The 24,129-nt window shown below is 44.4% G+C and overlaps 2 protein-coding genes and 1 long non-coding RNA gene across 4 annotated transcripts in view; 2 read left to right on the forward strand and 1 right to left on the reverse strand.

Annotated features, from left to right (window-relative positions):
* LOC309871618 overlaps nucleotides 1-10,497 on the reverse strand; it is a 110,795-nt gene extending 100,298 nt beyond the window's left edge. Inside the window, exon 1 of the long non-coding RNA XR_014315381.1 lies at nucleotides 9,850-10,497. This is a non-coding gene — a long non-coding RNA (uncharacterized lncRNA). The remainder of the gene's footprint in view (nucleotides 1-9,849) is intronic.
* Nucleotides 1-24,129, forward strand: part of LOC309871580 (uncharacterized protein) — a gene marked incomplete at its 5' end in the record, with an annotated part of 709,738 nt that overhangs the window by 658,000 nt on the left and 27,609 nt on the right. For both annotated transcript variants that reach the window (XR_014315356.1, XM_082744737.1), the window contains one exon: nucleotides 8,897-9,182. The remainder of the gene's footprint in view (nucleotides 1-8,896; nucleotides 9,183-24,129) is intronic.
* Nucleotides 21,240-23,773, forward strand: SOX2 (SRY-box transcription factor 2). The gene has a single exon (XM_082744724.1). The coding sequence runs from the start codon at nucleotides 21,699-21,701 to the stop codon at nucleotides 22,662-22,664; it is 966 nt and encodes a 321-aa protein (XP_082600850.1). The 5' UTR covers nucleotides 21,240-21,698; the 3' UTR covers nucleotides 22,665-23,773.

A 24,129-nucleotide genomic window follows, 5' to 3' on the forward strand; every position in this document is an offset into this window, starting at 1 on the left:
TTGTAGTGGAAACAAAAGGAGTGTGTAATGAATTGGTTAAGATTACATTGCATGTTTAGATGATGAAATCCAACTGCAGCTCAATTCCTTTATTTCCTCTAGCTGGGCCTGGTCTTTCAATAAGACATTATTGACTGGCATCTTCCTCAGAACAGGTGCTTTGGAATATGGTCTTGCTGCTTCGAGTTCTTTAAACTGAAAAATAACGATAGGATAGGTCAAGGGAATCAGATATGAGACAGTAATGCCCAGTATCTTAGGATGCGTACTGTAGATGGTCCATTACCAGATGGCAATAAAATAATGAAGGATCCGTGGATTTATATGATGTGATGACCCTTTTCAAATTAACTTTAGTCACTAAGATGGCAGAATATGAATTACAATTTTATATGCCATTTCTCCGCAAATTTCTAGGACCGAGAAGAGCAAGGAGAGAAGTGGAAGACAAATTTTTATGATTCATTACTACAGGCTTTGCTGTACTGACATTATAAAATGAATTTTTAATCTTTATGAATATGGAATCAGTTAATGCCACATTGTGGGGTATAAACAAACTCTATATTTTATCACAAAACATCATCTTTGGTTGCTCTAAGTCGCAATTGCTGGCCTCTTTCTACCTTTCCTCTTATTTCACTTGTACTTTGGCCCTTGCTTTAAAAAGAATCACTTAGAATTTTTGCTTAGTATAATACCAATATTGGCTGCAGAAAATATTTAAAATGTGTGTTTTCAAAGAATTATCAGATCGTTTATTCATCTTTGAGAGAAAAATGATTCTATTCATCTCAATTATTTTTGCCAAGGACTGTAACACTAATTTTACTCTTTCTAAAAATTAAAATAGCAAACAGTTTATATAAGGTGTTGATAATTACCTATATTATTGTACTGCTGTGACAGATGTTGGCAAAAAAGCCTAAAATGCCTACAGCTGTGCACTCCATGACATCTAGTTTATACTCAGACAGAAGGCTAACAGATGTTCTGAACTGTCACTTTGCCTAAATGTTTTTTAAAGTCTAAGGACCTGCTTTATAATTCACCAGGGTCTGGTTTGGTTTCACAGAGGTCCTCAGAATTCCCATCTGTGATAATTAATGTTAAAGACATTGATAAATCAACCCTTGTGTTTTCCCTCTTCTTTAACAAACAGGCATCAGTTTATATATGGATTGTGCATTGTAAAAGCTGTTTTTGTATGCATCCTAGTTGTGAAATTCTCTCCTTAAACACAGATAGAATTGGGTTGCCAGAATTCATGGAGACTTGTTTTGAGCATATGGAAACCGCATTTGTTTTGCATATATGGAAAGAGCCAAGAAAAATCATCCATTCTTTTCTTTTTGCTAAATTTTAGGCACCTTGCAAGTAAATGTTAACAATTTCTAATGAGTTGTATTTTTCTAGCGCATAAAAAGTGTTATTTTTATTTTAGCTATTTTTATGGAGCCTTTTAATAACTCTGCCCATAACAATCACTATTAATTGTGTGACCTATTAGAATGATGGAAGAACAAAATAAATGGCATTCACATAGCATACAGCACATCTTATCCAACTTGACACCCTAATACTTCCTCTTCCCAAACATACCTTCAGATCCTTCATACAGAATTACTGCCCCGTGCAAAGGCCATCAATGCCTTATTTGCTATTGCTCTTAATTTTAACAAGCTTGGATTCCTGTAGTACACTTGCTTAATAGTTTAAACATTCTGTTAACAATCGGGTGTTTGGCCTATCCTGTTTCCCCTCCTTCTGTATAGAAATATAACTCCAAATAGTACATCTTTCTGGGTTTGTTTCTAAATTAGTCCCCACACTTAATTATGAGGATGAGAGGGATGCCTTATTCCTCTTTGTTATAGGCTAAGCTCTCAGTAATCCCAAACAAAAGAGCCAGTTCTGGAAGATATAGGATTTGCTAGCAGGATTATGGTCTCATAGATAATGATGTGCAGTCAGCAGAAGCGAAGCTTTATTTTAATTCAAATAAGCTAGTAAACAAACCACTGACAAGTCTGCTGGTGAGAGTAACTGGCTGCTGTTGCCACATTGGCAGCTAAATTACAGAAAATCTATTATACCCTGTTCACCATATGTTTAATTTAATACAAGATACAAATTAAACTATCCACAGTGCCTATTAAAATAACAATACTTTTTTTATATTTGAATGTCTTAAAAATAATTTCTACTGACCTTTTAAAGGGTGGTTTTGATATAGGTGATTATCTGGAGGGGAAAGGTAGTTAATAGAAGGCAAAAATTTAATTGCCTTTCTGAGAAAATAAAAATATAAATGTTCGTTGGTTTGCAGTTCTTAATAAGGTTAATTAGCAGTCATGTGTTCTGTTATTACTATATTTCCCTCCCACCCTTTTGGTTGCTGAGGCCGGGGTTTTAAGAGAGATACTTAGTTTGACCTGTATGAGTCTGTCCTCATGAAATCATTACCTTGATCAAGCCAGCCAATGGGCAGCCTTAAACCTGATGCCAGCTGAGATGTTTATTCAGAAAACCGAGTTTTACACTCTTGGTCCAACTTGAGTATGGCACAGAAAAAGACACCCTGCCTCAAGTCAATCTCATCATAGCCAAAAGTTCCTAAGGAAAGCCAGAATTACGAGGCTGCCATCCAGAGAAAGGAAAGAAGATCACTTCTCAGCCTTTTGGCTAAGATCAAGTGGAGAAAGGAAAGAGGAAAAAGACAAGACCACACACTGTTCACAACCAGTTTCCTCCTCTACCCACAACAGTCAGTAACCCAGTGATGCTTGCTTGAGTCCATTTGAACTCAGTCCACCAGATTCTAAAGACTGGCCTGGGTTTTAGAATTATAGAGTTAGATTTGAAACCCAGATCTACTATTTGCCAGCTGTGTAACCATAGATATTTAACCCAGCTGGATCTTCCCTTATGCTGGTAAAAAAAAAAAAAAAAAAAAGGCGGGGGGAGAGTAATAGTTCCAACTTTATAGGATTATTATGAGATTTAGATAAAAGAAAAATATCTGATAATAGATGCTCACTAAAGGTTAGTTCCCTCCCTCTCTTTACCTTCAAGCTAACAGAATGTTGCTCTTTCTTCAAGGGTGAGGAGGAAGTGATAGGAGAAGGATCCGAAGGGGAGGTGTAAATAGAAATTCTGCCTAAAATCATTTTCCTGAGATCATTAACTCCCTTCCACAGTCAAATCCCTAAGTGGTATGCTCCCTTTCTCCCAAAATTCATTGCAATATTTACTCTAAGAATGTATGATAGGCCACCCTGACTAACTGCCTATCCTTGGCCCTCTGAAATAGAGAAACAAAGAATACTCACCATACTTTAAGATACTTTTTCAAACTTTTACATACACGCATCCTTTGCCCTGGGTCTGCAATTGTACTTATGGGGTTACACTATGTGAATTTTGGTTCCAATATAAGCCTATCAAATCCAACCATGTACTGGTAGTTACAATATTGTGAAAGGTGTACATCTGGAAAATAACCCCAGTTTCGTCCAGCAAATGATAATAATATTTTATCCAAAATGCAAGTTTATTTAGCTTAGACTGACACAAGAAGCAATCTCAGGAGTGGGTACTGGTAAAGATAAGCCAGAGAGACACAGGACAAAAGATTCCATGGTTGCTTCCCCTTACTGTATTACCCTGTTACTCAGAGGTTGAGAGCCTAGAAACATTTCCATTTACTGAAACTCTGAATTATTGGAAAAGAAAGAAATCGGGGTTGGGGGGGGAGCGTCACAAAATGCATGGCATTGAATATTTAACATTTTAAAATTAATATTGTTAACATAAAAACAAAATTTGATTGCTTGTTTAATTTCACTTCATATATAACAAGAATTTTTTATTTTTTTTAATGTTATCCATTTTTTGCAGTAATCGCTACACCCAACGTGGGGCTAGAACCCACGGCCCCAGAGATCAAGAGTCTCACGCTCTTCAGATTGAGCCAAGCTCCCCTATAGCAAGAAAATTAAAAAGACGCTATTGATGAATGCGCCCCATAGGCCTTGCTACTGGCTCCTCCAACTTCCCTCTTAGTTATAAAAGCACCCCTTTCTCTAGACCCAGGTGTCCTAGCATAAAACAAAGACTGAGGGAACCTGAGAGAGTTCAGAAGTTTTCCCGCGGGGAGGAAGACCCTACTGAGTATTTGGCCACTAGGAAAGCAGGCCACCTTGGAGCCCGCACTCCCACCCTTGCCACCTGAGCTTTCCAGGTCGGGCTGGAAGGCCTGGGGGGCTGCCCTCCACAGAGAGCGTCTGCGCCGCTGCCAGTTTGGCGCGAGCTCGGTTCCCGACTTTCCGTCCCCAAAGCCCCGAGGTGACCAACGTCCAGGCTTCGGGGAGGATGCACGTCTCCCAAAGCTCCCAGGACTCTCCCGAGCTCGCGCACCTACACGCGACGCAGTAGAGAACAAACCACACTGGCCTCGCTGTGCGCTCCCGCGGAGGAACAGCTATTGCCAACGTCCCTTAGAAAACTGAGCCTAGGGTCGGGCAAACCTTGCCCTCCCACCCGCCAGCCGGCGCCTCCCAGCAGCCCAAAGGCCAGTGAGGCCCGTGGGGAAAGGTGATCTGGAAAGCCCGGGCCTGCAGGAGGCCGCGAGGACCCAGGCTTCCCACTTCCTCGGCCGGCGCAGCCGGACCCTCGGAGAAGGGGCCTTAACCTTCCCTCTCCGGGCCGGGCCGGGCGATGCAGGCCTCGCAGGCCCGGAACGGATCCGCGCTGAAACAGACGACGGAGAGCGCGGGAAACCGGGCGGCGCGCGAGGGCCTGCGGGCCGATGGGGCTGCAGCTTCTCCCCGGCTCAGGGGAACCCGCGCCTGCCGGCCGGCGGAGCCTCCGCTTACCAACGCGAGCGAAATAGGTCAAGGCTGACCCACCCCGCAGGACCCAGAAACCCAGGAAGGTCCGCGGGGGTCTAAGAAGGCTCCTTCGTTCCCCCTTAGCCCCAGTTGCCCCTCAGGTGTCCCTGACCGTGGAAATGACCGAAGAGGGAAGCGGCGGGGGGTGGGGGGATGGGCGGGGGACAGAAGGGCGAGGCTTGGACTAGAAGCTGATTCCAGAGGCTTTGAAAAACAAGGCTTCCGTCCTTAATACGCGCGCGCGCTTCTTGGGTTAGAGCTTCGAGTCTGTAAAGCTGGCATCGAAACCTCGTCCTTCCCCGGGTCCTGTCCCGCAGAGACGTCTGCCTGGCGGCGCTGCCCATTTAGCAGTGTACATCAAGTGGCGACGCAAGTGAATAATGGCATGGAGGTGGGCGAGTTGAGGGGAGCAACACGTTCCCAGTCTCGTGGTATATTTAGTAGCACTCGCCGTTATCGGCCTCCATGGATGGGGGAAGCAGCCGCCCCCTCCGACCTGGCGCGGCCGCTCCTACTGAGCCCGGCTGACCGTGCAGAGCAGAAACTGCTGGCCGCCGCCGCCCGCCCCGCGCCTCCGGGCCCCGGCAGAGCTGGCGCCGGGAGGCCGAGCCGCAGAGCCAGAGCCAGGCCGAGGGTCTGGGGGCCCGAGCCGAGCCGTCCCGGTCCGACTGACTTCCACGTAGACCGGCCACGTAGAGGGTAGACCGGCCAGCTAGTGGATGATTGATTGCTTGGGGAGAAGGAAGCTGTAGCTTGCACGGTAGCTGGTGGCTAATGCGTGACACTCTGTAAAAGTCGTGATGTGTATGCCCATTGGGTCGCTGGAACATCTAGACCCTGATCGTGCGTACAGTGTTTCCTTACAGGCAGCACTCTCCTTTTTAAAACCAGGTCCGGGCGCCCCTCTTGCTAATCCTCTCTGCCATTAGTTCGCATAAATCCTCCTTTTAATGCTCTTTCTACCTTTCCTTTCTCTTTCTCCCTTCCTTCCATCTTTCCTCAAACTGAGTTGTTCGTGCTGAATGCCACTCACTCACCGGCATCCCAGTGTAGGAGCCTGAGGTAAAGCCCCACATCTACCCAGGACAGCTTCGCCCCTGTAGAATTGGAGAGCTCTGCTTTGGCCCCAAAGCACGTCTCAATAGTGAAGTTTCCAATTCAGAGTCCCCTATAAACGCCCATAAGTCGGTTCACATGAACTCCTCAACCTCGACAGAAAGCCGTTTCCACAACTTAGGATCGTTTTGGTAGTATGTGTTTGCTCTGAGAAAAGGAGCTGACCAGTCAGCTTAGTTTCTGGATAAAGAAAGATTTTTTAAAAAGCAGTTTTCCAGTTGCAGACGACTCATTCTGGATTCCCTCACCTACCACGGCAGTTTGCCACTTTGGCCCTTCACCTTAACACATTACACTTTTTCTTTTTCTTGTTTTAGTTCAAGGCTGAGGCTTCCCCCATGTCAGATAGAGTGTCACTGCATTTCAGCATTTGAGACTTTAGGGGACTTGCCTCCAGAAACGATCTTCCTAATCCTTCACAAGAAAATGAGACTATTTGAAAGATTTTGAACTTCCTTATGTCTGGGATTGAATAGATTTAATTGTTAAAATGTGTGAGGTTTACTCACCTCTAGTCACCTTAGGCTACTCACTGATGCCTTCCTATCTTACAGACTTAGATTGGGGGGCTCAAGCCCCTCCCTCAGTGGAAAGAGGACAACAATTCAGATTCTTATTTCAGTTCGTTTAAAAAAAATATCGAAGAAGAAGAAAAGAAAAAGAAAAATAGCTTCTTATCAGGTTGGGACATCTTTTGTAAGTTTTGATATTCAGAAAAAAAATATGACAAGGGAAGCAAGAAGAGATCATTCCAGGTTATTTCAGTGGATTACCTTTTTAATGCAAAGTTATAAACACTGGAGTAAACATTTACATTTGCCCTCTCCCACTCCTTTAGTTGGAAGAAATGTTTCTACTATGGACTTTCAGTTTTGCATAATGCTCCCCACTTTTCTTACCGTGCCTGAAGTCACAGGTACACACTCCTTAGCCTGTTGTATTAAAGGGGGCTCTTGATTTGCGCTCTTCATTTCCCCTCCCCAACACAGTGACATTGCTTATACAAACCCACTTTTCTTGATCCAGAGAGGGTTGGGACATGCATAACTTTTTGGTACCACCCTGACTTTCATTCTTTTCAAACTCCTATTAAGGTGTTCGCCCTGAGATCTAAAATGATTTACGGAGGAACAATCATGTGAAAATTTGTTTAATTTTCTGCCCTTTTTTTAAAATTTGTTTTTCAAGTTTCATAGGGAAGGCTGTAACAGGTGTCTAAGTAATAGTCCCCAAGAATCCCTTATTAGGTGACTTCCAGACCAGATGTAAACCAGTAACAGTATTGTTTCCAAAAGGGAAAGTAGAAGCTAAGATCAGTTTTGTCAAGGCATTCATTTGAGCATTTATCTTTCTTTTATTTGACTGGGTTTGTGGGAAGAAAAGGAGGACTAAATGGGGCAAGGGGCAGAGATAGAGAACCCAATGAATACTTGTTTTTATGATTAAAGCCATTTTCCCAGACTATTGTCTTGCCACAGTGACAACACACAGAGCACAAGTCATGAAAGTGGATTACTGTCACTCTGGGCTATTGGAGGCCTAGAGAGCCCTGGCATTAATTCCTATAGAAAGGTAGACAAACCTAGCCATCTCCCCTTGCAGCGTCCTCATTGCCTGAGGGTTTCCAAGGCTCTCTCAAAGTTGATACTGACCTCAGCTAAGTCTAGGTAGCAGGGCTTACCCGCCTAGGAGAGGCAGAGGCTCCGCATGGAACCGAGGAGGAAGCAGGGTGGCTGTGAGAACAAGCCTGAGGGGATGCGGCGCTGTAACAGGCAGGCTGTGGCCACCAGTCCCCTGGCAGGATAGCAATCAATGAGTCAAAGCTAGCTAACAGTGAATGAAAGAGAGCCAAGAATGGGACCCTTTGGGTGCTAGAGACTACTCTTTAGTTTGTTCCACTCCTCCCCCTGGGCTCCCATCCTAGGTTTTCAAGGTTGGAGACCTAACCAGAGGAGAAGGCAAGCATGGTAAGAAAACCTGCCTAGCCCCCATCCAACATGCATGCAGGGATGGGAGCTTGCAGAGATCAGGAGAGATACCTCAAGTCCTCAGTGATCTGTATCTGACTCATGCAAGTTGTGCATGGTCAACAGGGGCGTGGGGGGTGGGGAGGGAGGGAAGCCTCATTTTCTTCAGTCTCTCTGGGATTGTTGTGTCTCCTCTCCCCCAACCCCATCTCACCCCACCCCAAATAGAATTGAAACTCCATTGCCTTTGCCTGCACTGAGCCTAAAAACTCAGGTTTTTAGGTTACTGCACCATTGATACAATTGCAGATTTTTTTAAAGCCTCCTCAAAGAGACAGATGTTTGGGCTGATTAAAAATTGAGGAGGAAACCTGCAGCTGCACCAAGGAATAATCTATTGGACAAATATTTTAATAAAAAAAATATGAAGAGATCAGCCCGACCTTGCAAGGTCTTCTGCTTTAAAAAAATCTTTATCAAACCCCTATTCTATGGCTTCAATAAACAGAACCCATTACCTCACGGCATCTTTTGTTGGCCCCATACAAGAGAGAACAAAATGGTTATTCAGGGGAACGCTTTCGATTTTTATTGTGGGTAGCCTGCACAAAGAGCCGTGTTATTGTATTTAAAAGAACCATCTGTAGCAGAAACAATGGCATCAAATTATCTTTGAATACCCACTGAAAAAACATAAAGCTTTTTTTTTTTTATTCTTCTTCTGTACGGTGGGGGGATAGAGCAGTGTTAGGATAACTGACTTTTTTGTTGTTCTCTGGGTGCATTCTTCTCGCTCCCCCTCTCTCCCCCTCACCCTCTCACTCCTCTCTCTCTCTCCCTCTCCCTCTCTCTCTCTCTCTCTCTCTTTTAAAAAATCAGCCATTTGGGGTTTTAAGCCATAAACGATTTTTCTTGTTGCAGGGGATTGCAGTGGCAACGCTAGGCTAGGTCTTGGAGGCTGGTGGAAGGCGAAGCGGGTGAAGGCAGGAGGCTGATGGAGAGACTGGGGGGAAGAAAAGCCGAAATGGATTCACGGTGCCTTGGATGGAGGACGAGAGGGGAATTGCAAGCTCCTTCAACTCGTTCTGTCCGGTGAGAAGTGATCAAGCTTGGGCTGACAAGAGGCTCAGGAAGCCCTCACGTTCTTTCGCTTTTTTACCTGCCAATCAAACTGCTACAAGACAACACCCTGATCTGGCATGGACATGTAAGTAGCTTGCAACCCAACTTTGACATTCACTGCTAGCTCACTCCTCTCCGCCCACCCCCCCAACTCACTTTCTTCCCCTCATTCTATTTTTTTTTTCTTTTGACCTTTAAGAGATCTGGAAATACACCCTGTGTGGCAGTCATTTAACACAGGCAGATTTAAGTCTGAAAGCGTTAACTTTTGGAAATAAATGCTAATTTTGATTTCTTTAACAAATGCAGAAATGAAGACATTATTTTATTCTCTTCTGAACAGTTTTAGTGCTGAACATAATCAGTTGCCTTGCAAGGGTGTGTGTTTTTCTTTTTCTTTGAAAATGTAGAAATCCGTGAGCCCCCAGAGAGAAATGCAGAAATGAAAAATTTCAGGCTTCCATCTTAAAAATGTCAAATTCTAGCATTTCATTCCTTAAAAAAAAAAAAAAAAAAAAAATCCTTCTCCAGACCAAGGTTACATAGAATGGAAAGAGTGATTTGAGCCCAAAGGTACATATCATTAAGGGGTTGCTACTATTTCATCTGGCGTCTTAACTATTTTGGTGGTAGTTAGGGAGGGGGTGTGAAAAAAAGCAAAGGAAAGGGACATGGCGACACCTCATTCTTTATAGAGATTGACACTGAGGGGGCTAGAGATACAAGAGGACAGGATAAGCAGGAAATATTACCTGAGAGAAGGAATCACAGAGCATGGCGGAGCTGGAAGCTAGGAGGGCTTCTGTGGGAAGTTGTGCGAGAGGTGATGGGCTTGCTCTCTGGCGCCCTCTAATGGCAATATGAATCAATGTTTTACTTTTTTAATTCAGTACTGGGAAAAGCAGCTGGGTTTTTGTTGTTGCTGTTGGTGGTTTTTCTCCGCAGGCTTAGAAACTAGAGACTATTAGTGGAGTAAATTGATTGTTTTCATCCCGGAAACTTATGCATATGCCTTAAAATTATCAGTGTTTTCTCCTCAAACATCTCCTCCTCTCCCAAAATTTTGTTAGACTAATAGAGGAGGAGAGGCCACTGGCCAGTTGACTTAGGGAGGGTGGCCCATGCTCAATTAGTAATATGGAGAAAGGGATTCCTTTCCTACCTGAACAGCATTGTGACTCTTCTAATATACTGAAGAGGTCTTGGGGGCTGAGGTGGGGGGGGGGCATGATTTGGAAATTGCAGATTCTGACACAAACTCATTACATTAGAATACAATTTAAAGGGGCCTCCTAGGAACCTCAGTTATTGCGATATGCGGTAGTCAGGGGCCTTTCCTTCCGGCCTCCTTTTTCTTTTCTCTTTTTCTTCTTTCTTTCGTTCTTTTTTTTTTTTTTTTAAATTTGGTAGATAAAGGTTAATCTTGGGCTGAATGATAGAGCTATGATTGACAAGAGAAAAGGTGTTGAGGGCAGGTCGCGCTGTCTTATTTACAGCCCACTGCTTGCTGTAGAGTCTTTGTTAGGACTGGAAAGCTAATTTAGTGCTGATCAAAAGCACCACAGAGTTAAAGGACTGGTAATGACTGCTAATTTCATTTCAGCCTCATGCATCCCCAACTGCTGTAATTAAAGACACGCTATTTAAATACAGGTGAAGGTTTTTTTTTTTTTTTTAAGTTAGGGTGGGGGTGGGTGGATTACAATATTATTTAGATTTCATCTTATACATGGGTGTTATGTAGTCCAACATCAGATTTTTTTTTAGAGCCGCTTCTTGTCATTTATACCTGGCTTTGCAGAATCGGCAGTCGTGAAATATGTCAATCACACAAAAGCCACTGTTTAAGGGGAAAAAAAGGGGGGGGACGCAGAACAGTAAATGTTTAGGGGGGGATTTAAATATTTGGGTCTCTTTTATTTTTCCCCTTCAAATTAATAGAAGGGCCTTCGAAATAGCTAAAGTATTTGAAACTTAGGGCAGGGTTAACAGGCCAAAGGGATCAGTGTCAGCTTTTTAAGTACTTCTAAAAAGATCATGTGAACAGATGGAAAAATATATTTTTAATTAAATAATTTCCCCCACACTGTAGCTGCAGTGTTGGCTCAGAAACCGTGTAATTCCTCAACCAATAGGAGTTTCTTTATAAGAACATCAAAGGATAAAAAAGCTCTACATTTTCGTAGTTGGTTAAAATTGATAACCCTCCCCCCCCCCAACACACACACCCAAAAAAAGAATTTAGCCTTTAATCTCTTTTTATCCACGAAGACTAAAGCTCTGTACTCGACCCCGCGAGCGGCTCTCGCCTTCCGGGGCTGGAACCCGGCTCAGATGTGAAGCGGCGCTGAGCCGCGGCGCAGGTTCGTGACCAGCGCCCCCTGTTGGACACAGTAGGAGATGCACAGCGCCAGTCCTGGAAATCGCGAGAACCTTGCTCTGGGGTTAGATAAAACTCTTTATTACCCTCCAGAAAGGAGATGGGGCGAGGAAACAAGTTTTTATATCCTTGAAAGATAATATAATTTAATTCAATAAAAAATAAAAAGGAGATGATACAATTTTAATTCAATAAAAAATAAAGACTAACCTGTTCCTCCTCACATCCCTGCAACCCCCTACCCCCTTTTGGGTTTGGGACTCTTTTTAGAATCTGAGATAGTAAAACACGTAGAGAAGCATGATTTAAAAAGAAAGAGAGAGAGAGAACTTTCTTCTGTAGCAGTGGAAAACCAAGCAAATTACTTCTCCCGTTCTGTCCACATTAAAAAAAATAATAATAATGAAACGGAAGGTGCTTCTGCTTGCTCTTTTGACGTTGTCAGCAGCATCTTGTATGTCCTCCGAGGTCCTTCAAGAACTGCCCCTAGTCCCTGAGTAAACGAAATAACTTGCTCGGTTTTTATTTGTTTATTTTCAGAGTGTAATTAAGAGGCCAGTTTCTGCTTTGAATGTGTTGCATCCCCCAAACCAATCTTGATCAAACTTTTCCTTTCTGGGATGGCAGTTAAATTCCAGATATTATTTAAGAAACAGGTGCCTGACACCTTTCTTCTTTTATCTCAGCATCTCAGCCATAGGACTTCAGGGAAGGTATGCCAATGGTAAAGAGTATTTTCTTTTGAAATTCAGCATTTTCAATGACCAGAAATCCAAATTATCCTAGGGGAAGAGGAGTATTTTTACACTTCCAAAAGTACCTGTCTACATAAGAAAGAGGTTTGGCTTTTTCTTTGGTGAGCAAATAAGGCTAGAAGTACACTTTGAACTCTTTCAGAAAGATAAACTATAGAAATGACAGACCTTCTGAATGTAAAATGATGGGGAAATATGGGTTTGTTTAGGTGTTTAAAATCAAACTGAAACAATTCCAGTGTTAAAGGAACAGATGATCTCAACAAGGTGTTTTATGATTTCAATCTTTGGGGATGTACTTACAATTTTAACTTTAAGATAAGAATCTTAAGAAGTTAAGAGGTTGGTTTTTTTTTTTTTTAAATTTCCCTGTTGAAACCAGATTAATTTTCATAACAGAATTACTTTTAAAAATATTTAATACTGTGGTTATGCAAGTTTAAGTTGTTCTTACATTTATTCCTCCCACTTTCCCAAATCATTGGATCCGAGATTGTGTTTTCAAGGGAACTGGTGTTCAGTGCGATGAGAGATGTCTTCTCCATTTGATTCCAGAATCGAATCTAGGCTTGTGTTTCTCAATAAATAACTTTGGATACCGTGGCAGGAAAAGAATCAAGGCTTTGATCAGTTTTTACCCGGAATCCTATCTAAATAACGGGCAAGCGGGATTCCCCGCTACAGGCAACCCACCCACCCTTTGCTTTACAAAAAAACAAAACAAAACAAAACAACAACAAAAAAAAAACAAAAACAAACAAACAAACAAAAAAAACACACACAAAAAAAACGAGTCCCGTTACAGAACGATTAAATCCGGGCCAGTTTTGGAACCAGCGCCAACAAACGGTGCGTGACAGCCGCTGTTCAAGGCTACTGGTGGGTGGGGAGGCCAAAGCCTGCAGAATCTTGGAGGCGACCCGTGAAAGGGAGTATATACTTGCTGTTCAGAAGTGATGTGGAGTTTGCTATACCAGTGGCCTGGAGATTTCGACCCGGTTCCGCCCCTAAGGGGTTCCAACCTGGAGGGCGAAGCCGGGAGGGGGGATAGGGGAGGAGTCGCACCTGGCTGCAAGCGGGCTGTGTGTCCCCAACTTCCCAGGGCCCAGGAAGAAAGCGCAACCCCTAGTTTATGAAAGAGAACTAAAGAAGTGGGTGGCCTAGGCCTGGGAATGCCACCCAGCTTTAACAGCGCAGTGTCATTTCTGTGGTTTCAGGCGGCCTCAGCCCCTGCGGGAATCCCACGCCCCAGGGCAGCCAGCGGGAAGACAGCCCTTCCATCTTTGGGGACTGGGGAGAGGGCAGCGAGTGACTGACTCCTTAGAAGCAGGAAAAACCACCCCGGCTGGCAACAGGCCCCCGTTTTTCTGCAAGAGCAAAGAGCCCTTTAGGGGCGGAGCGGGCATTTGGGGTCTCTTGTCCCAGCGTCCAGGCCTTAGCCTGCGCCTCTTGGCTGAGCGCCCTGCTTTAAGAGTAGTCAATGGTGCCCCATCCTGAGAGCAATCTCAGAGGATGGGCCACCCTAGCTTGGGCCCACTGAGTCTGTGCCAAGTTCCAAGTTCCCTCTCCCTCCCATACCTCAGACCCTTCTTGATGAACCCAAGCCTCACTATGAAAGCCAGGCTGTGTGGCTTGGAGTTTGGTAACTATTTGGGGGTGGAGAAGATGACTGATTGATTATTACGGATGAGCCCTCATTTATTAAGTTTGCTCTTTCGCTTTGTTTTTAAGCTTTGTTTTAAGCTTTGAAGAGCCTTTATAATTCCTTTGACCTAACCCTGAAACAGACAAGGTACCAGGGAGAAAGCCCAGGCGGACTTGAGGGAGCTGAGATACAGACAGATACTCATCTCTCTGCCACGCAAGGGGCAGCTAAACTCTTAGGACTCCAGGTCCTCCAGGGCCCAGCTGGTCTGTGGGTTGCTGAAAGGTGTTGAAACCACAAGTACAACTTGACACCACTGAGCCCACGGTGCTTGTCAATAATCTGAGAATTAGGTGCAGAGACTGTCACTGTAGATCATAACAGTTTCTGAAGGACTCATTACAGCCTATCCTGTCAATGATTTCAAATTAAGGAGCGGGGGTGGGGCAGGAGGGAAAAGGAATTGGGAGAGCCTACAAAAAGGGCAGAAGGTTGGGAGAGGAGATAAAAGTCAGAGCCACAGCTCTGAAGGAGCCTTTAAAGATTATCAGGCTAGCCATCTGAGAATTCCATTGGGATGGGTTTGGAAGCCCAACTCCATCTGAGCCAGGGCTGGAAAGGGGCACTAGAGGGTGAGCAGAAGTGGGCCCCTGGGAAGGCAGATTTCTCAGACATTTCTTTTGAGGCCAAAAGAGCTTTTGGTAGAGGGCTCCAGATATCAATGGGAGGCCTTGAGGGTGCCAGGCCACCCAGGATGGGTGTACCCATTGATTTAGAGCACTTTCCAAGGCTAGCCACAGCTGCAACTCTGAGAAAAAGTGGGTAGTAGTTTTGTTTAGGGCTGATGGTGACTGTAGGTGATTTTTTTTTCACCCCAATGATTTGCTTTCAGCTTCTTTTCATATAAACAGGTGAAAGACTTTCTTCCTTTTCCTTCTATAGTATTCCTGTCCCTCCTGTAGGTAAAGCTGATCTCATTTCTTTCCCCAACTTGTTTCCAGAGGTGCCAAACACCTCTGCCTTCTGAGGTAGTTGAGCACTGTCACTTTTTGAGTCTGTGTTATGTCTGGTGGTACTTCTGGAAAGGGAACTTGAAGTAACACAGAAGCAGTGTGCACCATGAGATCTCCAGGAGAAGACAAAATCCCACTTCAGCAGTTTAGAAGGAGCCAGACTAAGGGAGAGACTTTCTCCCTCCGTGGTGGATTGCCGCTGCAGTGAGTGTGCAGCCTGGCATGCACTGGGATGTCATTCATGAGCCACTTAATATGCTCCAGAGAAATCTTAAGGAAGCTGTAGGTTTGTTTTCCCCACAAAACTTGTGGTCACATCTAAAGGAAATAATCAGTTTGGAGAATTTAAGACCATCATCTTTTTCCTAAAATCACGGTAATAGTCCTAGTCACTGGAAAACTCGGGTTCTAAGGAAACCCTGTTCCTTTGGTATGATTAATTGCACAAGATAGTGTGGTCAGTCAGGGAGATATGTATTTAGACTCTCAAGCGATGATTTAGAGGTGTGAAAGGGCCATTGGTTTGTTGGCCCACTTGCAGTTCCTGGTGCTCTGTTTGCCTGGTTTTATTTTCGCTTTTCATTCCTTTCTTCTGATTTTTAAAATCAAAATTATAGTTTCATTTCTTTTCAGTATAACTGAAAACCACTGGTAGGAGGCTGTTTCAGTTTGTCTTTCTTTTTTTTTTTTTTTTTAAGGGAATTTCTATTTAAAATAATTAGATCATTTAATGGGCATACTATGTTTTTCCCTGGACAACAGCTGCAGTGCAGAGACAGCTCTTACGTTAAAACTGCTTGATAATTCAGAAATGGAAATGAAATTGTGAAATGTGAATCCTTTTTTCCAGGAAATATTTGAGCTGGAATATATGAAGGAGGTACATATATATGTAATACTAGAAGCGATATGATGATTGTTATATATAGCCCTGAAGACATACACAAGTGATTATATATTACTTTTGTTGCTATAATTTGAAGTAAGGGGGAAATATATTTGGTTTTCTTTATATCATTGAGTTCCTTTTAAAATGTATTTATTTCATCAGTGGGAATCAGATGAAAGAGAGTGAGTATAAAAAGGAGCTGGATTCAGAGCAGCTCTGCATTCCTTAGGTTTCAAGGGTCCTTACAGCTCTTGAGTGAAATTATTTGGTGAAATTGGGTCTGGACTGAAATAGCATTTGTTATCCCCTTGTTCATTTGTTATGTGTAATACCACTTCTGGAAATTAAAGGCAAGGTGCTGAAGGGACAGACAAGAAGAAAAAATATAATTAAACAATTTTAAATTGCCCATCCACCATGCATCCATATGCATATCTATGTTTTAGTAAATAAAAAGGGATAGAGATACATGCTTGCTCTTTGTGTCATCTAGAAACATTTATTATAGTTCCTGTCAATAACCTTTCCCACTTTCAAAATCTGACAAGTTTGGCAACAGGAAGAAAATGGAGGAAATGTAGATGAAGGGCTTTCTATCATTTTGAAAACTGCTTTTTAAAAATTGTGGTATCCCCTTTAGGATCTTGTGAGGGATCCTTCGTAGTCTAAAGCAAGTGAAGTTTGATAATAGCACAATTCTAATGTTTGCTCTTACTTTCAATATCCTAACTTTTTCCAGTTTAAGACTTAGAGTTTTTGGAAAATATGTGGTGCTTTTGTAAGGAAAAGAAATTCTCTAGTGCCTTTCTTTACCTTCATTTATCTGTGTTTGTTTCATGTATCTTGAAGAATCAGGTGTTGATCATTCTGGAAGTCTTGTGGCATGCTCCAATTTGGAAGGATTGAGGGACTTTTTTTGGGGGGGGGGGTTAATTTAGGGAGAAAAAGGAAACATGTTTTAAATTGGCTTATACCAGTCTCCTTATTCTGCAATTCTCAGTTTTGTTGTGTTTGGGGATAGATATCAATAAAATGTCACCTTACCAGATTGCACCAGCATTGTCCTACACGTTGGAATTTTCCTTTATTTTTTGCTTTTAAAATCAGAAACTTTTCTTGGGTTGCCGTACTTCTTTTTTTAGCTTCTGTGCCTCTTACCACACCACTGATATGATCTCTTTCACTGCAGTATGGCCACTGCCATGGGCGCTTTCAGTGAAGAAGGCTGGAAGGTTAGGATCCGGAGGAAGCATAACAAAAAAGGGAGGAAAAAAAACCCTTCATTTGGCCAAATCTGGCTCCTAATATATTTAACCACTTCCAGAATTAGAAAGCCTTTCTGTACATTTTCTTCTATTTTTCTCTTTTTTTCCTTACGTAATGAAATTAAAACTTTTGGAGCCCACAGTTGACATTTTTCAGAAAATTGAGTTATCAAGGCAGTAATTATTTCACGGGGAGATAAAACTCTCATAGCCCTAACTGTCAAATAGGGCCCTTTTCAGATTTTAATTACAAAATAAAATTAGTCTGCTCTTCCTCGGAATGGTTTGTGAGTGGTTAAACAGAGCTTTCCCCCCAATACTGGTGGTCGTCAAACTCTGCTAATTAGCAATGCTGAGAAATTCCAGTTAACAAGGACATTCTCCAAGACTCTGCAGGTTCCCTGCCGTTTGCCTTCATTTCCATAAGAAGATTAAGAGAGGAGGGGAACACACTCAAATGCAGATGCAGAAAAGAAGCGTTTTTTAACAAGCATCATAATAGTAAGATGCTTGGCTAGTTCTCACCTAATTACTGCAAGTTAAACCTCTATTTGCCATTAAGAAGAAAAAATAAGTCTACAGTCCCCTAGCTCCACAAAATTGTTAGTTGGCTTCAGATATAATACTTGGGGAGGGATAAGGGGAGTTTAGGAGAGAAATGTGTAAAAGATAAAACTGAGCTACACTTAATCAGGTAAGGATTTGGGGTTTGGGCCTATATAGTAGAGCAAAATTAAATCAGAATATCCTAGGAGTTACGCATTTTTTTTTCCTAATTTCTAATCTTGCTTTAAAAGTATGCAGCTTTTTGCTGCCCATGAAAGGGAAATGCTATACTTCTTTTAGATTAAGCACTTTAAATTTTCATACATTGTGCCAATGGCAACATTTTTAAATTCTTGAAGGATGAAGCATCCTCTTCCAAGTCTTATTTTGATTCCCTAGTAGTCAATGGTGCATTGTTACTAGTACTGTAGCCATCTGTTATAAACCTAAAACAGTGCTGCTTCTATCATCTATTGTGATTATTATAGTTATTATTATATTTAGGGGCCAGTGATAGTGCCGGATTGAAATAGAGTGGCCGGTGATCTGATTTTTTTAATGCATATGTTCTAAAAAAATCTAATGAGAAAATTGTTTCTGCTATCGCCATCTTCTTTAATCTTATTTTCATAGCACATTATTATGCATAAATGCCAGCCACAGTTAGTTTATTGCCTTGATAAGTACAGCAGGCTTAATTAAAATAAAGCTGTAAATAAATGCAACCAATGATAACACAATTGTAATGTATTTCCATAGCTTATTTATATGATAAAAGCAATTAACAAAAGACCTAGCCAGCCCCTTTAACCTCTTAAATGCATTATTATAGAGTTCAGGCACAAACACAGGCATCTGAGAATGTATAAAAGCTTTTATATATTATCCCAAGGAAAAATTTGTGCCTCTTCCTATTACCCCTTGAGAGAGAGGGAGATTAAAAATATTGCTACTGTAACCATTCGTTATTAATATTTATTTTAATACATGTACTCCACCATTATCCACATCAACCCCTTGGGTTTTTTTTTTCTTCAGACTTAATTATCCATAAGCTTTTTTAAAGTTTGCAGAATAATGCTACTAAGAGCAGACCAACGCATACACAATCATGAAGTGAATGCTTGGTCTGCCCTTCGTGGCATCTGGACAATCATAATTCATTCATATGTTGAATCTCATAATTTGTACCTATTTTTTCCCCACGGTTTAACCTCCTACTTATCTGGAGGTTATATGTACATTTCTAAGTTAAGCAAATTAAATCTGATTCTTATGATTTGGTTCCATAGCTTATATGATATGTTAACTTTTCTTTTGTTTAGATTACGCGTAATTAGTTGGATCTTCCTCCCATTCCCCTCATTTTTTTTCCCTTTAATTATTTCCAAACACCTTCTTTTAAAGGTAAAAGCAAAACTGTATTATGGAAAAGCTAATCCACCAGTAGGGGGCGTACCAGCTACATCCTTGACACCAGACGCGCTGAAAAGCCTGTGGCTGCGGTGTTGTCTTCTGAGCCTCTAACCTTTTCTTTTTTAATCTCCGTGTCCCTGTTTAGCTTACTATTACACCTCGAATAAACAGAAGACGTTATTTTGTTTTGAAGAGTGCCATGTATTTATCCGTTTCGAGAAGGCCAGTCACCCTCCCCGGGTTCCCAAGAACTAAAACAAACCATAACTTAGAGAAAAAGAAGAAAGTGATGGGGGAGGGGCGGCTGATTGGAAATAATAATTTATAAAGAAAAGTCTGCAGGATTCTTTTTCTCAGCTTTCCTGGTTTTCCAGTGAGCATACTTATTTTGAGTTGGACAGGAACAGAAAAGCCTGGGAGGGCAGGATTGGAGAAGTTGGAGTGGGGGTGGTGATGGTTATGGGAGAAAGATGGTTAGTAAGAAACAAAAAAAGTAAAGTTTTGTAAAGATAATAAATGGAACGTGGCCGACAGATACTATTCAGTACATTTTCTTAGGGTGAGTAAGGGTAGATAGATCAGGGGAGGAGGGGGCGGAGAGAGTGTTACAGAAGAAAGAAAATAAGTAACCCTGATGGTTTAAGCCCTTTATAAAAAAGAAATGGCATCAGGTTTTTCCCCCCACCCTTTGTAGTCAAGTGCATTTTAGCCACAAAGATCCCAACAAGAGAGTGGAAGGAAACTTAGACGGGGCTTTGTTTGACTCCGTGTAGCGACAACAAGAGAAACAAAACTACCTATTTGTAAGGGACGTGCTGCCATTGCTCTCCGCATTGAGCGCCTACCTATTGAAATCTTTACGTCAGGACAATGGGAGAGCGGCTAAAATTACCCTCTTGGGTCCTGGGCGGGCAGGATTCCTGAGCCCCTACCCCCGCCTCCGTTCCATCCTCCTCCAGCCTCGGCCTTGCTAGGCTCCCCCCCAAGACCAGTCTTGGCCGTGTTCTTCCGGCCTGCCCTGCCTGCACCTGTGCCTGGGGCGCACCACACCCGCCTCCCAGGCCTGGCGCCCCCTCGGAGCGCTGCCCCAGACCCCGGCGGCGCGGGCCACCACAGCACAAGTCACAGGGGAATGGCAGGGCTGGTTCTGCTCCAGTCCTGGGAACTCTGCGTGGGAGGGAGTTTGGGAGTGCGGCCCAAATGCCACCTCCATCCTGGGCCGGGGGATGCCAGGAAGTTGTCGTTACGCTGCTCCAGAGCCCGAGCTGCTGAGCGCCCTTCTGTTGATCTGTCTCTTCCCCCAGCCTCCTCTTGACACCGGCCCAACTGAAATCCTGCCTTGGGGGAGGCTCAGGGGGAGAATGGGGGGAGAGCACGAGAATGGGGGCCTCCTCTCTCCATCGACTGAATGGAGCCTAAGATGGTGGGCGACGTGGCTGGAGGTGAGGGGACAAGCTGGAGCGTCCCGGCTGCAGCCGAGCTCGCAGGGAAGTGCCTGCTTGCGGCAGCTTCCCCAGGCCCGGCCTCCCCTGAAGTGTGGAGTCGGCCACACCGTCCAGGCCGGATTTATGCTGAACCCAGAGCCAACTGTGTGGCAGCAAGGAGGGTCGAGGACAGAGCTTTCCGTCTCCTAACTTCTTGTGGGGACAGTGTGAGAAACCGGTGAGCCAGTGCCGGCACCTGTGGAGGAAGAGGGGCGAGGGAAAGAGCGAGCTTAGGGAGAAGCCCCGGAGAGGCTGGACTTGGGGAGAAGCGTGAGGAGGAGCGGGAGAACAATGACACACCAACCCCTGCGCCGCCCGTTTCCTGAAATACTAGCAGGACAGTCGCCCTACACCACCCACTCGGCCCTGCCCCACCCCACCACCCTAGCGGCTTCTCGCGCCCCTTCCTCAACGGAGCGGCCCGCACCAAAAAGTAAATCAATATTAAGTTTCAAGAAGAAAAAAATCGTAGTCTTAGTGCTGTTTACCCACTTCCTTCGAAAAGGCGTGTGGTGTGACCTGTTGCTGCGAGAGGGGATACAAAGGTTTCTCAGTGGCTGGCAGGCAGGCTGTGGGAGCCGCCTCCCCCTCCCTCCTTCCCCCTCCTCCCCCTGCCTCCCCCGGCCTCCCCCGCGCGGCCTGCGGCGCGGCAGGCCCCGCCCCCTTTCATGCAAAACCCGGCGGCGAGGCTGGGCTCGAGTGGAGGAGCCGCCGCGCGCTGATTGGTCGCTGGAAACCCATTTATTCCCTGACAGCCCCCATCACATGGATGGTTGTCTATTAACTTGTTCAAAAAAGTATCAGGAGTTGTCAAGGCAGAGAAGAGAGTGTTTGCAAAAGGGGGAAAGTAGTTTGCTGCCTCTTTAAGACTAGGACTGAGAGAAAGAAGAGGAGAGAGAAAGAAAGGGAGAGAAGTTTGAGCCCCAGGCTTAAGCCTTTCCAAAAAATAATAATAACAATCATCGGCGGCGGCAGGATCGGCCAGAAGAGGAGGGAAGCGCTTTTTTTGATCCTGATTCCAGTTTGCTTCTCTCTCTCTTTTCTTCCCCCAAATTATTCTTCGCCTGATTTTTCTCGTGGAGCCCTGCGCTCCCGACACCCCCGCCCGCCTCCCCTCCTCCTCTCCCCCCGCCCGCGGGCCCCCCAAAGTCCCGGCCGGGCCGAGGGTCGGCGGCCGCCGGCGGGCCGGGCCCGCGCACAGCGCCCGCATGTACAACATGATGGAGACGGAGCTGAAGCCGCCGGGCCCGCAGCAAACTTCGGGGGGCGGCGGCGGCGGCGGCGGCGGCAACTCCACCGCGGCGGCGGCGGGCGGCAACCAGAAGAACAGCCCGGACCGTGTCAAGCGGCCCATGAACGCCTTCATGGTGTGGTCCCGCGGGCAGCGGCGCAAGATGGCCCAGGAGAACCCCAAGATGCACAACTCGGAGATCAGCAAACGCCTGGGCGCCGAGTGGAAACTTTTGTCGGAGACGGAGAAGCGGCCGTTCATCGACGAGGCCAAGCGGCTGCGAGCGCTACACATGAAGGAGCACCCGGATTATAAATACCGGCCCCGGCGGAAAACCAAGACGCTCATGAAGAAGGATAAGTACACGCTGCCCGGCGGGCTGCTGGCCCCGGGCGGCAACAGCATGGCGAGCGGGGTCGGGGTGGGCGCCGGCCTCGGCGCGGGCGTGAACCAGCGCATGGACAGCTACGCGCACATGAACGGCTGGAGCAACGGCAGCTACAGCATGATGCAGGACCAACTGGGCTACCCGCAGCACCCGGGCCTCAACGCACACGGCGCGGCGCAGATGCAGCCCATGCACCGCTACGACGTAAGCGCACTGCAGTACAACTCCATGACCAGCTCGCAGACCTACATGAACGGCTCGCCCACATACAGCATGTCCTACTCGCAACAGGGCACCCCAGGCATGGCGCTTGGCTCCATGGGCTCGGTGGTCAAGTCCGAGGCCAGCTCCAGCCCCCCTGTGGTTACCTCTTCCTCCCACTCCAGGGCGCCCTGCCAGGCCGGGGACCTCCGGGACATGATCAGCATGTACCTCCCCGGCGCCGAGGTGCCGGAGCCCGCCGCCCCCAGCAGACTTCACATGTCCCAGCACTACCAGAGCGGCCCGGTGCCCGGCACGGCCATTAACGGCACACTGCCCCTCTCGCACATGTGAGGGCCGGACAGTGAACTAAAGGGGGGGGAGAAATTTTCAAAGAAAAACGAGAGAAATGGGGAGGAGAGTAAGGAACAGCATGGAGAAAAACCCGGTACGCTCAGAAAAAAAAAAAAAAAAAAAATCATCACCCGCAGCAAATGACAGCTGCAAAAGAGAACACCAATCCCATCCACACTCACGAAAAAACCGCGATGCCGACGAGAAAACTTTTATGAGAGATCCTGGACTTCTTTTTGGGGGACTATTTTTGTACAGAGAAAACCAGGGGGGGTGGGGCGGGCGAGGGAATGGACCTTGTATAGATCTGGAGGAAAGAAAACTACGCAAAACTTTTTAAAAGTTCTAGTGATACGGTAGGAGCTTTGCAGAAAGTTTGCAAAAGTCTTTACCAATAATATTTAGAGCTAGTCTCCAAGCGACGAAAAAAAAATGTTTTAATATTTGCAAGCAACTTTTGTACAGTATTTATGGAGATAAACATGGCAATCAAAATGTCCATTGTTTATAAGCTGAGAATTTGCCAATATTTTTCAAGGAGAGGCTTCTTGCTGAATTTTGATTCTGCAGCTGAAATTTAGGACAGTTGCAAACGTGGAAAGAAGAAAAATATTCAGATTTGGACATTTTAATTGTTTAAAAATTGTACAAAAGGAAAAATTAGAATAAGTACTGGCAAAACCATCTCCGTGGTCTTTAAAGAGGAAAAAGTTTTAGATTGTACTAAATTTTTTTTAACTTACTGTTAAAAGCAAAAATGGCCATACAGGTTGACTTCGTTGGTAATTTATAATAGCTTTTGTTTCCCAACTTTCCATTTTGTTCAGATAAAAAAAAAAACCATGAAATTACTGTGTTTGAAATATTTTCTTATGGTTTGTAATATTTCTGTAAATTTATTGTGATATTTTAAGGTCCCCCCCCCTCCTTTATTTTCCGTAGTTGTATTTTAAAGATTCGGCTCTGTATTACTTGAATCAGTCTGCCGAGAATCCATGTATATATTTGAACTAATAACCATCCTTATAACAGGTACATTTTCAACTTAAGTTTTTACTCCATTATGCACAGTTTGAGATAAATAAATTTTTGAAATATGGACACTGAAATTATGCTTGAGTCTTTCATTTATTTGGATAACACTGATTATACATGACTGCTCGGGGTATATACTGTGCTCAGCCAAGAAAGCAAGATACCGAAAACCTTGATATTCTAGTCCAGTATCGTGTGTTAATGTTAATTGCAACAAATAAATGTCTGAATGATTAATTGAATAAGTACTCTCAAAAAATTGAAATGCTTGTGTCATTTCTAAAATAGAAATTAGAGACATATATTGTAAGCCCACCCCCTCCTTCTCTAACCAGCATGAATAAGCATGATGGGGACTTATACTTAAAACTGATTTATGCCACTTGTTGCCAGAAAGGAGTCAATTCTGAAAATTTTCATGTAGCTCAGC

This window comes from Mustela nivalis (genome assembly GCF_964662115.1).
Source record: "Mustela nivalis genome assembly, chromosome: 1".
NCBI lineage: Eukaryota > Metazoa > Chordata > Mammalia > Carnivora > Mustelidae > Mustela > Mustela nivalis.